Source organism: Phocoena sinus, chromosome 14 (genome assembly GCF_008692025.1).
Source record: "Phocoena sinus isolate mPhoSin1 chromosome 14, mPhoSin1.pri, whole genome shotgun sequence".
Lineage (NCBI taxonomy): Eukaryota > Metazoa > Chordata > Mammalia > Artiodactyla > Phocoenidae > Phocoena > Phocoena sinus.
The window spans coordinates 69708373-69723011 of record NC_045776.1 but is presented as its reverse complement, the minus strand read 5'-3'; the positions used below and the strand labels follow the sequence as shown (position 1 = coordinate 69723011).

General features: G+C 54.4%; 1 protein-coding gene across 7 annotated transcripts in view; it reads right to left on the bottom strand.

Moving 5' to 3' along the window:
* Nucleotides 1-1902: 1902 nt before the first annotated feature.
* Nucleotides 1903-14639, bottom strand: part of HPS4 (HPS4 biogenesis of lysosomal organelles complex 3 subunit 2) — a 27521-nt gene continuing 14784 nt past the window's right edge. For 3 of the 7 annotated variants that reach the window (XM_032653816.1, XM_032653814.1, XM_032653815.1), the window contains exons 9-15: nt 13477-13513; nt 12710-12806; nt 11182-12094; nt 9352-9465; nt 6745-6877; nt 6186-6294; nt 3273-4570 (exon numbers count right to left, since the gene is read on the bottom strand). In XM_032653816.1, the coding sequence (XP_032509707.1) occupies nt 4399-4570; nt 6186-6294; nt 6745-6877; nt 9352-9465; nt 11182-12094; nt 12710-12806; nt 13477-13513 (1575 nt within the window). In that variant the 3' untranslated portion in view covers nt 3273-4398. Of the gene's footprint in view, nt 2161-2988; nt 3150-3272; nt 4571-6185; nt 6295-6744; nt 6878-9351; nt 9466-10671; nt 10858-11181; nt 12095-12709; nt 12807-13476; nt 13514-14639 lie in introns of those variants that run through there. The other 4 variants (XM_032653817.1, XM_032653818.1, XR_004353071.1 and 1 more) reach the window with 3 other exon arrangements.

The following is a 14639-nucleotide window of genomic DNA, read 5'->3' as shown; positions in this document are numbered from 1 at the left end:
ATTGAAATTAAACAGAGAGGAAGTGTCCTTTTTCAGCCTTGAAGCCCTTGGAATCTTCACCGTAAGCTTCCCAGATTCAGTGGATGTACCGAGAAGAGGTCCAGTGTGCCTGTTCTTCCTGAGCTACCATGCCGAGTGTGGACCTTACACCCCGCCCTCCCCAGGGGGAGGGGACAGGGTACTTCCCCTCCCGCTGCTCTTTTCCCAGGACAATCCACAGTGAAGGGGGTGTGTGTGTGTGTAAGGCGGGAGGGGTTGAACAGATGCTAGCGTTGCACGCAGTTCGAGAGCGTCAGCCATCGGTTCCCTGCTCACCCCCGTGGACCCCTTATTAGTAGGGGTCTCCCTCTCTCCCTCGTGGCTTCCTCCGTCTGGAGACAGTGCCTATCATAAAGCAGGCACATCCCTCCATCTGCCCCAAGGGAGGCGCTTCCAATCTCCCAAGTAGTCCCCAAACCTGCCCATCTCTCTCAGTCATGTCACCTCCCTGCTCCGCGCCACTAACCCTTCCCACCTGGACAGCCGCAGCCTCCTGGTGGTTCCACTCCTGCCCTGCTTCTCGCCCATCTGAGAGCCAGTGACGTTTCCAACGGGAACCAAATTGAGTCACTGCCCTGCTTAAAGGCTCCCCTTCGCCCAGTGTCTCGGCCACCTCGCAAGGGCCTTCACGGTGCGAGCCCTTGCTCCCGGCCCGCGCTCCGTGGCACCGCGCTGTTGAAAGACAGAGGCTTGGAATGGCCAGAAGGACAGACACATCAAGTTTGCAGGGTGGGCGCGTTAGTTTCCCATGGCTGCTCTAACAAACTACTATGAACCTGGTGGCTTAAAACAACCGAACTCATTCGCTCATGCTTCTGGAGGCCAAAGTCCAGAATCGGTTTCGCTGGGCCTAAGTCAGTGTGTTGACAGAATCCTGCTCTCTGGGGTAGAGTCCATCCTTTGCCCCTTCTGCATCTTGTGGCCGCGTCACTCAACCTCTGCCTCCGTCCTCACTTCTCCTTCTCTTCCGTGAATCACCTGCTTCTGCCTCTCTGACAAGCACACTTGTGAGGGCACTCGGATGACCTGCATCTCAAGATCCTTAATCACACCTGAGCGACCCTGACCACACGACGTAACGCTCACAGGACCTGGTTGGTATCTTCGGGGGCCACTGCTGGGCCCACGACACGGGGCCTGTGGTCCGGTGTGAGGACGCACACTCAGCGGGGAGCAGCCGCACCCCACTTCCTGCAGGATGGGTGTGAGGAACGCAGTAACTGGGGCAGTGTGCAGAGCGTCTCGGCCACATGAGAAAGGCCCACCATGGGGCTTCGACGCTCAGGAGAGGGTGACTGCAACCAAGAGCCAGTCCCCACTGGCTATCCTGTCGAGGTGACAAGAGCCATAGGCCCAGATGCCTCCCTCCAGCGGGAGGCAGTTTGATTAGGCTTAACATCCGTCCGGGGACCAGAGCGCCTTTCCCGGCAGGAGTCTGATTGATTGCTACTGTTAATCACACCATGGGACCTTTTTCCCGAGGTCCACAGAGCCTCTCACTTCTCTCCGTCCTCCCGTGTTCCCCGCTCACTGGCGGGAGGCAGTTGTCCTGGATGGGCGGGGCGGGGGGGGCGGTGTGCCGTAAACCAGGGCGTCCTGCAGACACCGCCGTCCCTGGGGGGCACCGGTGCAGAGGAGTGGGGCTCGCCCCCATGGGAAGGATCGGACTCTGGAACTGGCAGGAAGAAAGGAGAGGGAGCGCTCGGTTCCTTCCTTAGTGGTGCGGCCCGGTGGGTGCTGGTGGCTGGATACGGACCGAGGCTGAAGGGTCCCCGGGCCAAAGCTGCAGGGAACCTGGTCGGGGGCTAAGATGTGGGCTTGCGAGTGTACTGTCTATTGCTGTAACAGATCACCCCAAGAGTGGCTTAAAACAACACACATTTATTATCTCCCACACTTCCTGAGGGCTAGGAGTTCAGAAGTGGTTCGGCTTGATGGTTCTGGCTGTTTCTTACGAGGTTGAGTCACATGTCGGCAGGGGCTGCAGTCCTCTGAAGGCAACCAGGCTGGGGGACCTGCTTCCAAGAAGGCTCACTCACGTGGCCGTGGGCAGGAGACCCTCACCACGAGGGCTTCTCCATAGGGCTGCCCGGATGTCAGCTTCTCCCCTAAACAGGTGAACTGAGAGAGAGGTGGCAGCTGTGATGTTTCATAACCTACTCTCAGAAGTCACACTGTCATTTTGGCCACATTCGAGTCATTAAAAACGAATCACTAAGTACAGCCCACACTCAAGGGGGAGAATCAGGTCCCTAATTTGTAGCAAAGAAATTGTGGACTTATTTTTAAATGGCCGTCGCATGCAGGTCTCACATTCTGCTGTGCGGACCCGAGATCACAGGACCTCATACCTGTGATCGCTGAGACTCAGCTCAGAGGGAAGCACCGGGCTGCCTCGAGCACTGATTCTCAGGAACAAGCATTTTGTATTACACACATTGTAGGCTCAGCAGCGGCCCTGGGAAATGAGATGGGAAGAGAGGTTTCTGAAAGCAAAACAGAGGAGATTAAGCTCCGCCAATGGCCTGACAGCCAGGAAAGGGCTCAGAGACAGGCAGGAGATTTCCTTGTGAAGCAGATCTTGTTTGGAAGAGTCCTTGAGCCCAGGTAGTTAGCTGAGGTACCGGGGGCGCAGATGAAAATGGGCTCAGGGGCTCCAAGTTCTGTCCCTGTGTCAACACGTAACAGGTCAGAATTTCACCAAACTCAGGACTTGGAGATCTCACAATTCTGGAGCATCAGTGGCAAGAGGAAAAAAGTGTGGATGCTTGAAAATACCTCAGGACAGAAAGGGAACATGTTCTGTGTAAGGCAGTCACGGGAATGTTCCGTGAGAGCTTGGCCCCGGGATTTGTAAGGGACTTTTCCTTGGAGAATCAGGCAGAGAAGTAGGACACTGTACATTTCTCCTAGCTTGAGGTGTGGTCCTCCTCCCTCTGGGAAGCTCACCTCTTAGGCCAGCCAGTGGCAGGAGGGACCCCAGAGAGGTGACAGAAAGGGTGACGTGGGCCTGGTGTGCGGTCCAGCCACGCTGAAGCTGGTGCTCCCTGGAACAACGCGCCACCCTCGCACGGACCGTTCTGACATGCGCTCTTCCTCACCTGGCCAGGCTGGATCAGGCAGGGCAAAGAGAAACGTGACCACGTGAAATACACACATATGTACATATATACATACATACCTTCATCCTTACTTTGTCACCAGAGATGTTACTGTTACTCAGAACTCATTAGTGTTTTTGGCTATTTTTATTTTTAGCCCTTAGAAACTTGTTTCAAGAAAAAGACACCATGTCAGAAACATGAGATAATGGTTCACTGACATGAAGTTATTAACATCACAATTTTCAAATGGAATCTCAGGTACTTCAGTAAACATCTGGTTAGGATTTTGCGAAATATTTTCATCCTGTGACCTGCATCATATCATCATAAAATGTCAGGCGGTAACGTAATAGAACTGATGTTCTAGTACTACTCCAGCCCAGAAACACACAAACGAATGCTGTTCCCTTTCATGCAGCCACCGCTGAAAAGCACAGTCCTGCTTTTGCACCAAAACCTTTTAGAAACTCCCGTTTGGGACACTCACTCGGGAGGAACCAGCAGCACAACCCACTTCCACCCAGGGGGCCCAGTCTGGCCTGTCATCACCCAGCTCTCGGTCCCGGCACCCCAGACTCCCTTCCACGTCATTGAGATCTGCCCCCACTGCGGGTGAGCCGAAGAACAGGCTGCTCGTTTTGAATATAGTTCCAGAAGATCCAAACAAGGTGGTTTCAGCATCCCTGACTGCTTCACTGCACGAGGCGTCCCGCCCTCCCAGAAGGACTGCCCTCAAGGTAACCTGAGAAGTGGGAGCTCTGGTCTGCTCGCTGACAAATCCGCCTCCTGGCTGGGCACTCACACCTCAGACCGGCCCCCTGGAGACAGGGCTGGACAAATACTCCAGACAGGGCCAACCAGGTTCTAGAAAAGATGCCAAACTGGGATTTTGTGGTCCTAGTTAAGGCTGGGGTGGAACAGCAGCAAGAAATGTCAGGCGCCCGGGGCTCAGTGTGACGGGGGGCTCACTGGCCCTGTGCCCCTTGGGTGTAAGGACCAAGGCACCCAGTCTGGCCGCAGTGCTGCCCACATCATCAAGTTCTTTACCACGTGCTCTAGGTCTGCTGACCCGGAGAGCTACCTCGTCCAACGCCAATCTGAAGAAGGGGCAACAAACACTTAAATATCATTACATTCCTAAAAACAAGGGGCTCCAAGGAAAACAAAATAGCGGGACTTTTCCATTTAACAAGGCAGAGCTTCCTTTGCTGGGATTCGATGTGAGAGTCATCTGCTGGGGTCATGAACCCACGGTTCAAAGTAAGTTCACCCCGTGCTTCAGCAGCTTCTGCTTGGCTTTGCCCGGGAGGCTGAAGGTGCTGTCCTGCGCACTCGGGAAGCCGGAGCTCCGCCCCGCCGGCGCCAGCTGCTGGAAATAGGTTTCCTGGACGGGGCTGCAGCAGGCGTACACAGCCGTGGAGGCATTCCTGTTGGAGGAAGAAAGGAGACCACAGTCCGAAGCTGCCTGTGAGCCTTCAGAGCTCGGAGACCCGCAGAGGTGCTGTCAGTGACCCGGCAGGACGAGTCATGGACCAGTCACTACGGCCTTGGAGAGGGGGCACCTTGGCCTTCAGGTAACGAGCATGGATCTGGAGTCACACAGACCTCGGTGCTCATCCCACCCCTGCGACTTCCTGGCTGTGTGCCCTTGGCTAAGCTGCTCCAGCTTTCTCGTCAGTAAAATGAATATGACAACAGTAAATTCCCTCGCTGAGATTTTATAGAGAGTAAATGAGTAGGAATATATACAAATTGCTTAGCCCATGGTGAGCGGTTAAGAAATGGAGCCTGTTTGTTCCGTTTCTATTATTCAAATGAGCTACGTATCCCAGCGCTAAAACCCTCTCAGCTCCAAGGAAGATGAAATACTACAGGGCCACAAGGTGGGTGATGGATCTAGGTTGCCAGCGTGGGGCAGCTGTGACTTAAAGCCAGAGGAGACACATTTATTACGGAAAGATATACAGAAATATTGGCTGGAGATGGCGCTGGGCAGAAGTGTCCGCATTCCTGTGTGGCCGGTGACAGGCATTAGAACCTGGTCAGCACCAGAGCCGAGCCCAGAGCCCACACGCCTCCTTCTCAGCCACACTGTCCCCGGAACTGGAAAGGTGTGCGGCCAGGGCATGTGCTTCGAGCTGAGACACCTGGGCTCAAATCCTGACTCAGCTTCTGAGTAAGAATGCGACCCTGGGGCGAGTCGTCCATTCTGTCTGTGCTTCAATTTCCTCGTCCGTAAAATGAGGTTCAAAAGAATGCGCTGGACCAAATCATTCCAAGGACTTAACTGAATGATATACACAGAGCAGGCACCCCCCTTCTGACCCTCTAACTTGCCTTCTTTTCTGCTACCGGTTTCATAAGGGAAGCGTGTAGAGAGAAAAAGTAGAAATTCGGTTGGTTAAAGACTGTAAATGGCAATAATAACAATAATCTAGATCTGCTGGTACAGCAGCGTTCAGGACATGCAACACGGTGAAAAAAGGAAACCTGTAAACCACGTTAGTATGCTCCAGCTTTCTAGAAGAAAGACAGTCAAAAATGCTAATCGTCTTTTATATGCAAAAAATAAAAATGAAAACCAACGAAACCTGGAGTAACGTACACCAAACTATTAACTGTGGGTGTCTTTGGGCCATATTGCCGGCGAGGGGAGGGCAGCATTTGACTTGGGAGACTTGGTCATGAGCACGTGGGGCTTGTTAAGTTAGCGGATGGAAGACAGCACTTCAGCATCGTTTATGGCAGAGACCGAGGCCCCTCCTTCCTCCCCAGCGACGGATGGAAGCACTGAGGTGGTGAGGGCCTTAGGTCTCCTCCCTGCTGTACCCCAGTGTGTAAAGCAGTCCGAACCCCAGGATGGGACCCAGCAAATACATGACATGGGAAGCATGGGGGCAGATGACAGCAGCCACCGGAGCAGATCAAAGAAAGCCCTGACTGGTTCCTGGACTGTCCTTCATTTGGTTATGAAGGAGGCTCTGCCCGGACCCAGGAAGGCGGCTCCTGGCGCAGGGCTGTCAGTGAGCTGGGGATGCTCACCTGACGGTTACTTCGTACAGCGCGGGCAGCCGGGCGAAGTCGGAATGCATCAGGCTGATGGCCTGGAGGAAGCGGCGGTCCTGGGCTGTGGCCACCTGTGGCAGGTTGGCTTCCAGAAGAGGACACAGAAGTCGTGAGTGGCAGACCGCCCCCCTCCAGCAACATCCCCCAAACCCAGAACCATAAACGGACAAGGTGAGGCCCCGGCCTGGAGTACGGGTGCCCAGGGGCAGCGGGACAGAGGCCAGGGTGCTGGGCCCTCCAGCTGCGCCCCGCCACGGAGCACACGCCGCCCCCGATGGTGGGCAACACCGGTCTCTGCACACGAAGGTCCGAATCGGGAGGTGACCTCATCGCAGACATTTGAACGTGTGTGCTTCTCTCAAAATGTTGGAGAAACGGCCAAAATAAGATAAACGAGAAAAGAAGTGTTTGCCAAGAGAATTTAAACCCCGTGGGAGCTGGGCTCCAAGTGAGAAAGCAGCATCCTGACTGCAGGGCACTCACCCCGTGCGCTGGGCCCCGGTTCCCACTCCCACCCACTGGAGGCGCCCCTTACCCGCCAGTACGTTCTGGACGCGGTCATAGTGCGCGAAGCCATAGGTTCTGGCCGCGGGGGCCGCCTGGTCCCGGGGCAGCGTCTCGTTCAGGTGCACCTCTAGCCCATTGAGGGACGCCAGGCTGCCGTGGTACTGCGGGGCAGGGAGGGGACAGGCCACCACTGAGCAAGCCACCCAAGGGATATCTGCGTGGCTGCCTGACTTAGCAAGAAGGACTCTGACCAGTGCTTTGACCTGTTGTTGGAGAAATCCTGACTTCGGCCCTTATGTCCTAATGCATTTCAAACTTGTAGAAAAATCAGAAAATAGGGGGGAGCAGAAAAATAAAAGAAAAAAAAAAAAAAAGCAAGGAAAACTGGCCCAGAATCTCACCATCCAGGCAGAGCCACTGGTGGCGCCCTGGTGCATCTCCTATAACCAGGGCTGGCGTTTGTGCCCCGCTCCTCCCCCACCCCGTGCTTCTTGACTGTCTGCAGCGAGGCCACCTCCCTCCCATGTACCTAGAATAGTACCAGCCACTGTTCTCGAAGGACTGAGACGTGTGGGTGAAATGGTTTTCTGTGCTCTCTGGCTCAGAGGAGGAACCCAGTCTGGGAAGTGAGGCCCAAACACCTGTATTTTAAAACACCTCCCAGGGGATGTCACCTGCAGGTGCAGTTGGGAACACGGGACTGTCCCATTTTGTACGTTTGTTGTTTATAAACTAAAGATGGAGTCAGACCATAAATAACGACTGATGCTAGTTCTGTGACCTCACGATACAGCATGAACTTCGTCCTTCATCCGTGAACTATTTTCCCGCAACGTCATCTTCGAACGGCTGAACTCCATCTTGGGCCCCGCCAAGTACGTCTGTCACGTCCAGATGGACTCAGCCTGAAACGGGGCCTCCTGGGGCTGCCCCGGGCTGCTAAAGCCACAAGGAGGCCGCGGGCCCTGGGCAGCAGCTGGCGCCCGGGTGAAGGACCTCCTGGCTCAGCCTCTTCCCGACTAGATGACCCGGGGCAAGTTACTGGCTTTTCTGCGCCTCGCTTTTTTTCATCTGTGAAAATAGGGATACTACAGGGCTGTTGAGTGGCTGAGGTCAAATAGCATCTATCCATTCTGTCCGCTCTGAAGTGCCGGGAGCGAAGGCATTTTCTTAAAGTCAAGAATATGAAAACTGTCGTTATTAAAGAAGTGGGACCTCTTCCATGAGCACTCGTCCCTGGACTAATACGACTTGTCTGTGGGTTGACTTATTTCACGACAGCTGTGTAAAAAAATAAGCTCACATAAAAGGACCAGAGATGTATAGAGAATGTTCTGAGGTGAATGTCATGAAACTCAAGTGTTATTTTGGGGAGTGTCCTGGACTTAAATTAGCATTTCTAGCCCATGTCGTAGAAATGGTACTTAAAGCCATTAGGTTTGGCACCAGGGTTTACGTGACACCCTCATCTCTGCGTCCCCAGGGCCCAGCAGCGAGCCTGGCTCCCAGGAGGTGCCAGTCAACAGCCACTGGGTGACTGGACAGCGAGTGTGACCGACACCAGGCACCGTCCACCACGAGCTGTGCGGGCTGAGTCGAGGGTCCACAGTAACGGAACAGGAGGACAAGCACACTGTCCCTTGCTCAGATCCCTGGAACAGCCTCACCAACGCAATTAACAGAGGCAGATGAGGCTGTGTGTGTGTGTGTGTGTGTGTGTGTGTGTGTGTGTGTGTGTGTGTGTACAGGATTTACCACGAAGTCAAACCACAGCCTCGCTGAAAGTTTCTGGATCTCAGGAATCTGCAACAGTCATCCCTCCATCCCCAGCTGGGGTGCCCAGGGAAAGGGAAAACGGGGACAGAATGAGCCATGCCAAACCTTGAGCTTTCTCTGTAGGCACCGAGCCACTTCTGGAATCTTCTGCCTAACTTGTCCTCAGGATAAAATCACTTAACCATCAACGCAGTTAAATCACAAGACGCTATACCAGATGACACGTGGGCAATTTTCTACTGGTAAGCAAGTGCTTTCGTATATATGAGGGGTCAGCAAACCATGGCCCGTGGACCAAATCCAGCCTACTGACACTGTTTTAGATAGCCTGAGAGCTGAGAATGGTTTTTATATTTTTGTATGGTTAGGGGAAAAAAACTCAAAAGAATAATATTGTTATGTGAAAATTATAGCAAGCTTCAATTTTTGTGTCCATAAACAATGTACTGGAACACAGCCACGCCGTTTATTTACATATTGTTTATGGTTGTTTTTGTACTACAACAGCAGATTCGAGGAGTTGTACAAAGCAGAAAACACCTGCTATGTGTTCCTTTACATTAAAGTTTGCCAACCCAAGACACACTACCACATACGAGAGCCTCACAGCAGCCCTAGGAGACACGGAGCCGGGGCTGTTCCTGGATCCTCCGCCTTCTAGCCCACAGCAAAGCAAGCGGCTCAATGTCAGTGTGTCCCCACACACGCAGAAGAAACGATGCAGGAACTCACATTTACTCAGAAGCCCCAGTTTCACGGGAGAGGGGTGCTTTTTGGATTTTACGCTAACACACTGCTGTAGCCACAGCTCCGTGTCCTACTGTAACGATGAATAATCGAAGGTCAGTGAGAGGATTACCTTGGGTTTTGAGCAGGAAACTATCGGCGGCTCTCTGCTGCCCCCTGGCGTGAGCCTACTCTGCTCCTCTGAACCAGTGGGTTGGCTTTTTCTAGACAGCAAGCAGCAGAGGGTCTGGAGGGAAATCAGGTCGACTGTTTTGTGTGCAGAACTGGGACAGAAAGGCAATGAAAGCTCTCTGCTGATTATAAGATAGACGGCCTTCGGGTCTGATCAACCGACTCCACTCACAAACCAGCAAGCTGATCAAAGTTCGTTAACGCCCTACTCTTCTCAGAAAAGACTAGTTTTCTTTTTCCATAAAATTGCGTTCTCTTTCCTGCCCAACACCAAACCCTACTTTCCATGAAAGCCCAGGGAGGTCGTTGCCCTGACAACAAGGATGGGCTGTGACAGACCAAGTCCCATGTCCGAGTATCAAGGGCCACAGAAGGCAGGGCCTTTACTCCTTCACCTTCCCACCTACCATGCCAGGGTCAGATCCGCGGGGGACAGAGGGTTGAGGGTGGGAGACAAGAAACAGGCAGAAATCCTGGGCCCCACCATGTGCGTTAGGTCTTGATCTCAAAGAGGTGGTTTTCTTAAGGGCAAAATGGGAGTTACCGTGCCTGCCCCCAGAGCTAGCTGTTCCAAGGCTTGGCTAAAGTAGCAGATGTAAAGTATTTACATACAGCAAATGCGGAATATATCTTAATTTACCTTCTTCTCCCCGAGCAGCCTGCACTATTCTTTTTCTTTTTGGGGGGGAAAGTAAAAAAAAGAGGGGTGGTATCCACTGTACTGCATGCCAACACCGGGCCTGCAAAATGCCGCATCTAAGCTCGGTGCTAAGCAGGACAGACCATGAAACTAAGGCATCGGCCGGGAGATGGATGCACAGAACTGCAGCCCTGGATCCCTGAGCTGTTATAAGGAGGAGGAGGTAGAGATGTCGCTCAGAGCCTTGAGGAAGGAGGTGGCGGGAAGCCGCCACTCGGGGAGGGTGCTGCGGGGCCTGTGGAAAGGGGAGAGGAGCCAGGCAGGTGCGAGAGGCACAGGCTCTGTCTCCAGGCTCCGCGCGGAGGACCCGCCGCCCTCCTCCACTGCGTTCCAGGGGACCCGCTCATGTACGGAGGGCCACGGGCCTGCCTGCTGATACGATGGGCTTAGAATAATATAGATTTAAGAACAGAAACAAGGCAAGCCCCAGGACACCGTTCACCCTGCAGCAATTTTAACCTTCTGTTTTTATCGCTGCCGTTGCCCGGCCAACTAAAGCAAGGCTGTTACTATGGCAACTGGATCCAGCGTGGGCCCAGGCTCCAGAGAAGGTCAGCTTACCACTCGAAGTGGGGAAGGGGCTGCAAGGGTTTGAGAGGAGCCTTCTGGATCCAGTTAGCATTTCAGACGTCCAGGGCCTTCTAGGAAGGAGCTCCAGATGGACGGAAAGTCAGGGCTGGCGGAAAACTCCCAATCCAGGCGGTGACATGCACAGACTCCGGCCACACAGAGCCTAGAGCTGCCGGGCTAGGGAGTGAGGCCGTGTGTGGTCATGGCCTGCATGGCTGCACTGCACCCCACACTGCTGATGGCGAACCAGAGGCGCTGAGAAAATGGAAGAAGCTGGAAAGGGCAACGCTTGTGGATGCCTTTGCGTTTGGCTCTGTGCTCGGCACTGATGCTCACTCGCCCCCCACAAACAGCCGAGGAGGTGGGCACCACCGGCACCCCGCTGCACGGACAGGGATGTTTGGCACGAGGTCACACAGCTGCTGGCCGAGCGCCCCTGCCTGTCCCCACTCCGAGGAGGCGGGGGCGGGCTGCCAGGGGCCGGGGGGTCTGCACACTCACCACGTCCTCGACGGCCGCGCCATCTCCCAGCAGCGGCTCCTCGGCCAGCAGCAACAGTGCCAGGGCTCTGACGCTGTGAGTGTAGAGGTTCATCCGCACGAGCCGCGCGAGGGACACGGGGGTCGCCCTGGATCCGGTTCTGTCTGCGGAGGGGCCGTCGCCTGGGGGGTCTGCCGAGCCCGAGGCGCGTTCCGGGCTGGAGGCTGAGCGGCCCTCAGGAACCCCATCGCCGTGCTGCCCCTCGCCTTGTTCCCCCACGGGCAGCTGAGACCCCGTCTGCCTCGAATCCAAGCAAGGCGACGGCAACGGCCCGCTCCTCGGGCTGAGGAGGTGGTCCCTGGGGACGGGGGCTTGGCTGCTGTTGCCAGGAAGGTCTCTGGGCCGTTCCAGGGCTCCATTCTGGGTGAGCATCTCAGCAGTGGAGGGAGGGAGGGGGCCGCCCACAGCTGTGCCCACAGGCAGGGCCTCGGGTGGCTGGCTTCCGGGGTTGCCAGAGTCACTGACAGATGCCCTGCAGGCAGGAGGCCCGCCATCGGAGGCAGAATAACCCAAGGATGCTCCCGTGTCCTGAGCTTCTGGAACGTGGATTTCAGACAAGTCCAGTTCCTCTTCCCCCCTGGACAAACCGGTTTCCTTCACCAGGGAGAGGCTGAGCCCAGGCCCCCGGCCCCCGGCGGCGTGGTGCGGTGTTGGGGGCTTGGTGCTCTTCAGATCACAGCCTGACCAGTGTCCGTTTTCCCCCCTGCCATTTGGCCAGGTGACGTCAGGAGACGTGGGCTCAGGGCTGGTTGCTGAGATCCGAGCCGTGGATTCCACGTGTCTGGGGGCGTTTTCTTTCGGGGCAGATGTGTTCAAACCCTTTGGAGGGCGCTGGGCTGGGGGCTCCGGGAGTCTGGCTGGAGATGCCAGAGTGCTGGCGAACAAGGCGGGCATGAGGAAGGGCAGGCGACTGAGCGTGGGCAAGGGTCCTGCCCTGGGGGAGACTAAAGCAGTGCTTCCCTAAAAAGCGTGGGCATTGGTGACAAGTGGGTGCTGAGGCCACAGAGCCTAAGAGGTCACGGTCAAAGCACAGGAGGAAACCTAGGGCAACGCCTAGCCCTCGGGGCTTCACACAGTGACACTGGGATCACCTACAGGAAACAGCAGAGCCCACTGAACCAGGGACACCCACGTTTGGAGGCCGACTGTGAGTCAGGCCCTATACTGGGTGCTACACACATACTATTCCCAACTTTTGCAAGGAACCCGTGAAGTAGACGTTACTGGGTCCATTTTACAGTTGCAAACACTGAGGCTCAGGCAGGGAATGGACTTGCTCAAGGTCACACAGCTGATGAGCAGCAGTTCTGGGGTTTGAAACCTACGCTTATCTCACTCTGCCAGACACCTCTGATCTCTGTGCTGAAGCGCCGGACGCCCCTGCCAAGGCAGAGCATCAGTTATCAAATGCCAGGGGCTCACCTGGATAAATCCTTGGGAGGGAGTGCCCAATGCATGGGTTAAGAGGAACCCCTGTGAGCTCCCTTACCTGGTCGTGGGCTCCCGGGGGAACGCACGGAGACTGACAGCTTCCTCTTCGGTCAGGAAAACAGGCACAATCTGGACGTTTGGAGGGAGTGCTGCTCCTAGAATTGCAAAGCGGTGTGGCCAGGGCCCTCCCCTGGGCCAGAGAAGACAGAGGGGCAGGGACTGTTCTTGGGGTGACGCATCCAACCCACAGGCGGGCTCAGAGAGCAGCTCTGGGCTTCGTTCCTCAACCCAGAACAAAAGCCACAAAACTGCAGCTACAACGTCAGCCATCAGCAGGGAAAAGCCCGTGTGGGCAACTCTGCACCCAGGGTGACGTTTGGTGGAAGAAAGTTTAGTGGCACTTAAAAAAAAGACAGAAGCTGGAAAAAAGCACTTCCACCTGACCAAACGGGTCTGCCCTGACTTATGATGCAAAATAAAACAAATCCCCCTCTTGGGGGCACCTGCACTGCTGCAAAAGGTCTTCCTGGCAGGGGCCGCCGATGGCAACCATTCCTAATCGCGACCTTCTGGAACTCGTCTGAGTAGTCTCATAATGGGGAGTTGAGGATCTGGAAACGGGGATTTAAGAGGTGTGCCTAAAATCACGAGCTTTACACCTGGGATTTTGAGGGGTAACTTTGTCCTTGAAGCTCTATATATTTTCCTAATCTCACGAGCTGATGGAATTACCACATAGGACTACTCGGCCTTTCACGTGACTTGGATAGGGCCAGGCAGCTTAAAGACCATTCCCAAGATGTAACAAGGCACCTGATCGCTTACCATGTTCCTGCAGGGCATCCCCTCCTAGAGGTTTTCTCTGAAAATAAACACACAGAGAAGTTGGTGCTGGGCACCCGTTCTCCCCACCACCTAACCATCAGGACCGCGCGGTGCCATCTGTTCATGAAATGTAGCCAGGCCCAGGATGCTGGTCCCAGCCGCATGCCAACAGCAAAGCAGATGGAACAGAAGCTCCCCCAAGCTGCCTGCCCCCCGCCGTGGCTGGGGTCAGCCAAGAGCCGGGCCCACGCTGGCTGGGGCGGCCACACCACCCAGGCTCACACCAGGCTTCTTCCCATTCTGATTTCTCAGTTTCTCCTCTCTGGGAATAACAGCAAGCATTCATTCATGTTACCTCTCAGACCTCCAGGGAAGCCATCTCCTGGAATAAAGCCACATCTACCACAGCCCTGGCCTAGAGCTCACACGGATCCCATTATAACAAAAGTGTGAAGGGCCTGTGACCCTCACAAGGGAAGGATTCAACCTAAACCAGATGTGAGGTCAGATCTCTGGTTCTGATTTACAATCAAGGTGAGAAACCCAGGAATCTCCTCAAAAGAGCTTTCCAGCCATCTCCACCTAAAGGTTCCAAAAGGACCCACCAAAACAAAACAAAAACTGCTCTTCTCACCAAAACGACTTTCACTCCTAAGAAGTGTTGTGGCTTTCTTTTTTTCTTTACATAAACTAACTCTAGACAAAAATTCTTTTCCAAAATATCACATGTAATTCCCTCACCCGCAAGCTAATCCTGTTAACATTGGGCACATTTTCCTTTAAGTCTATGCATTTTTTTTATACTCTGAGGCCACATTACCTAAAGCTTTCTTTTCTGCTTGAAAGAGTGACACACAATTTCTGTCATGAAGGCATCTTTGGCCATTTGCAACCGCTGACCACAATCTTATGACGTTTACAGTGGTGCAGGAGAATTCATCGTTTCCGAAAATAGTGAATATTTTCGGCTTTGCGGCCATACAGTCTCTGTCCAACTGCTCAACCTGCAGATGTGGCTCAGAAGCAGGCCAAGAAAATTCTGTCAGTAGGCGACTGGCCCACAGCCCACGGTCTGCCAGCTCCTACCGTAGACATTTAAGTTATATCTGATTTTTCACTGTCGTAAATCCTGTTGCGATAAATTTTGAGTATAAACCTTCTTC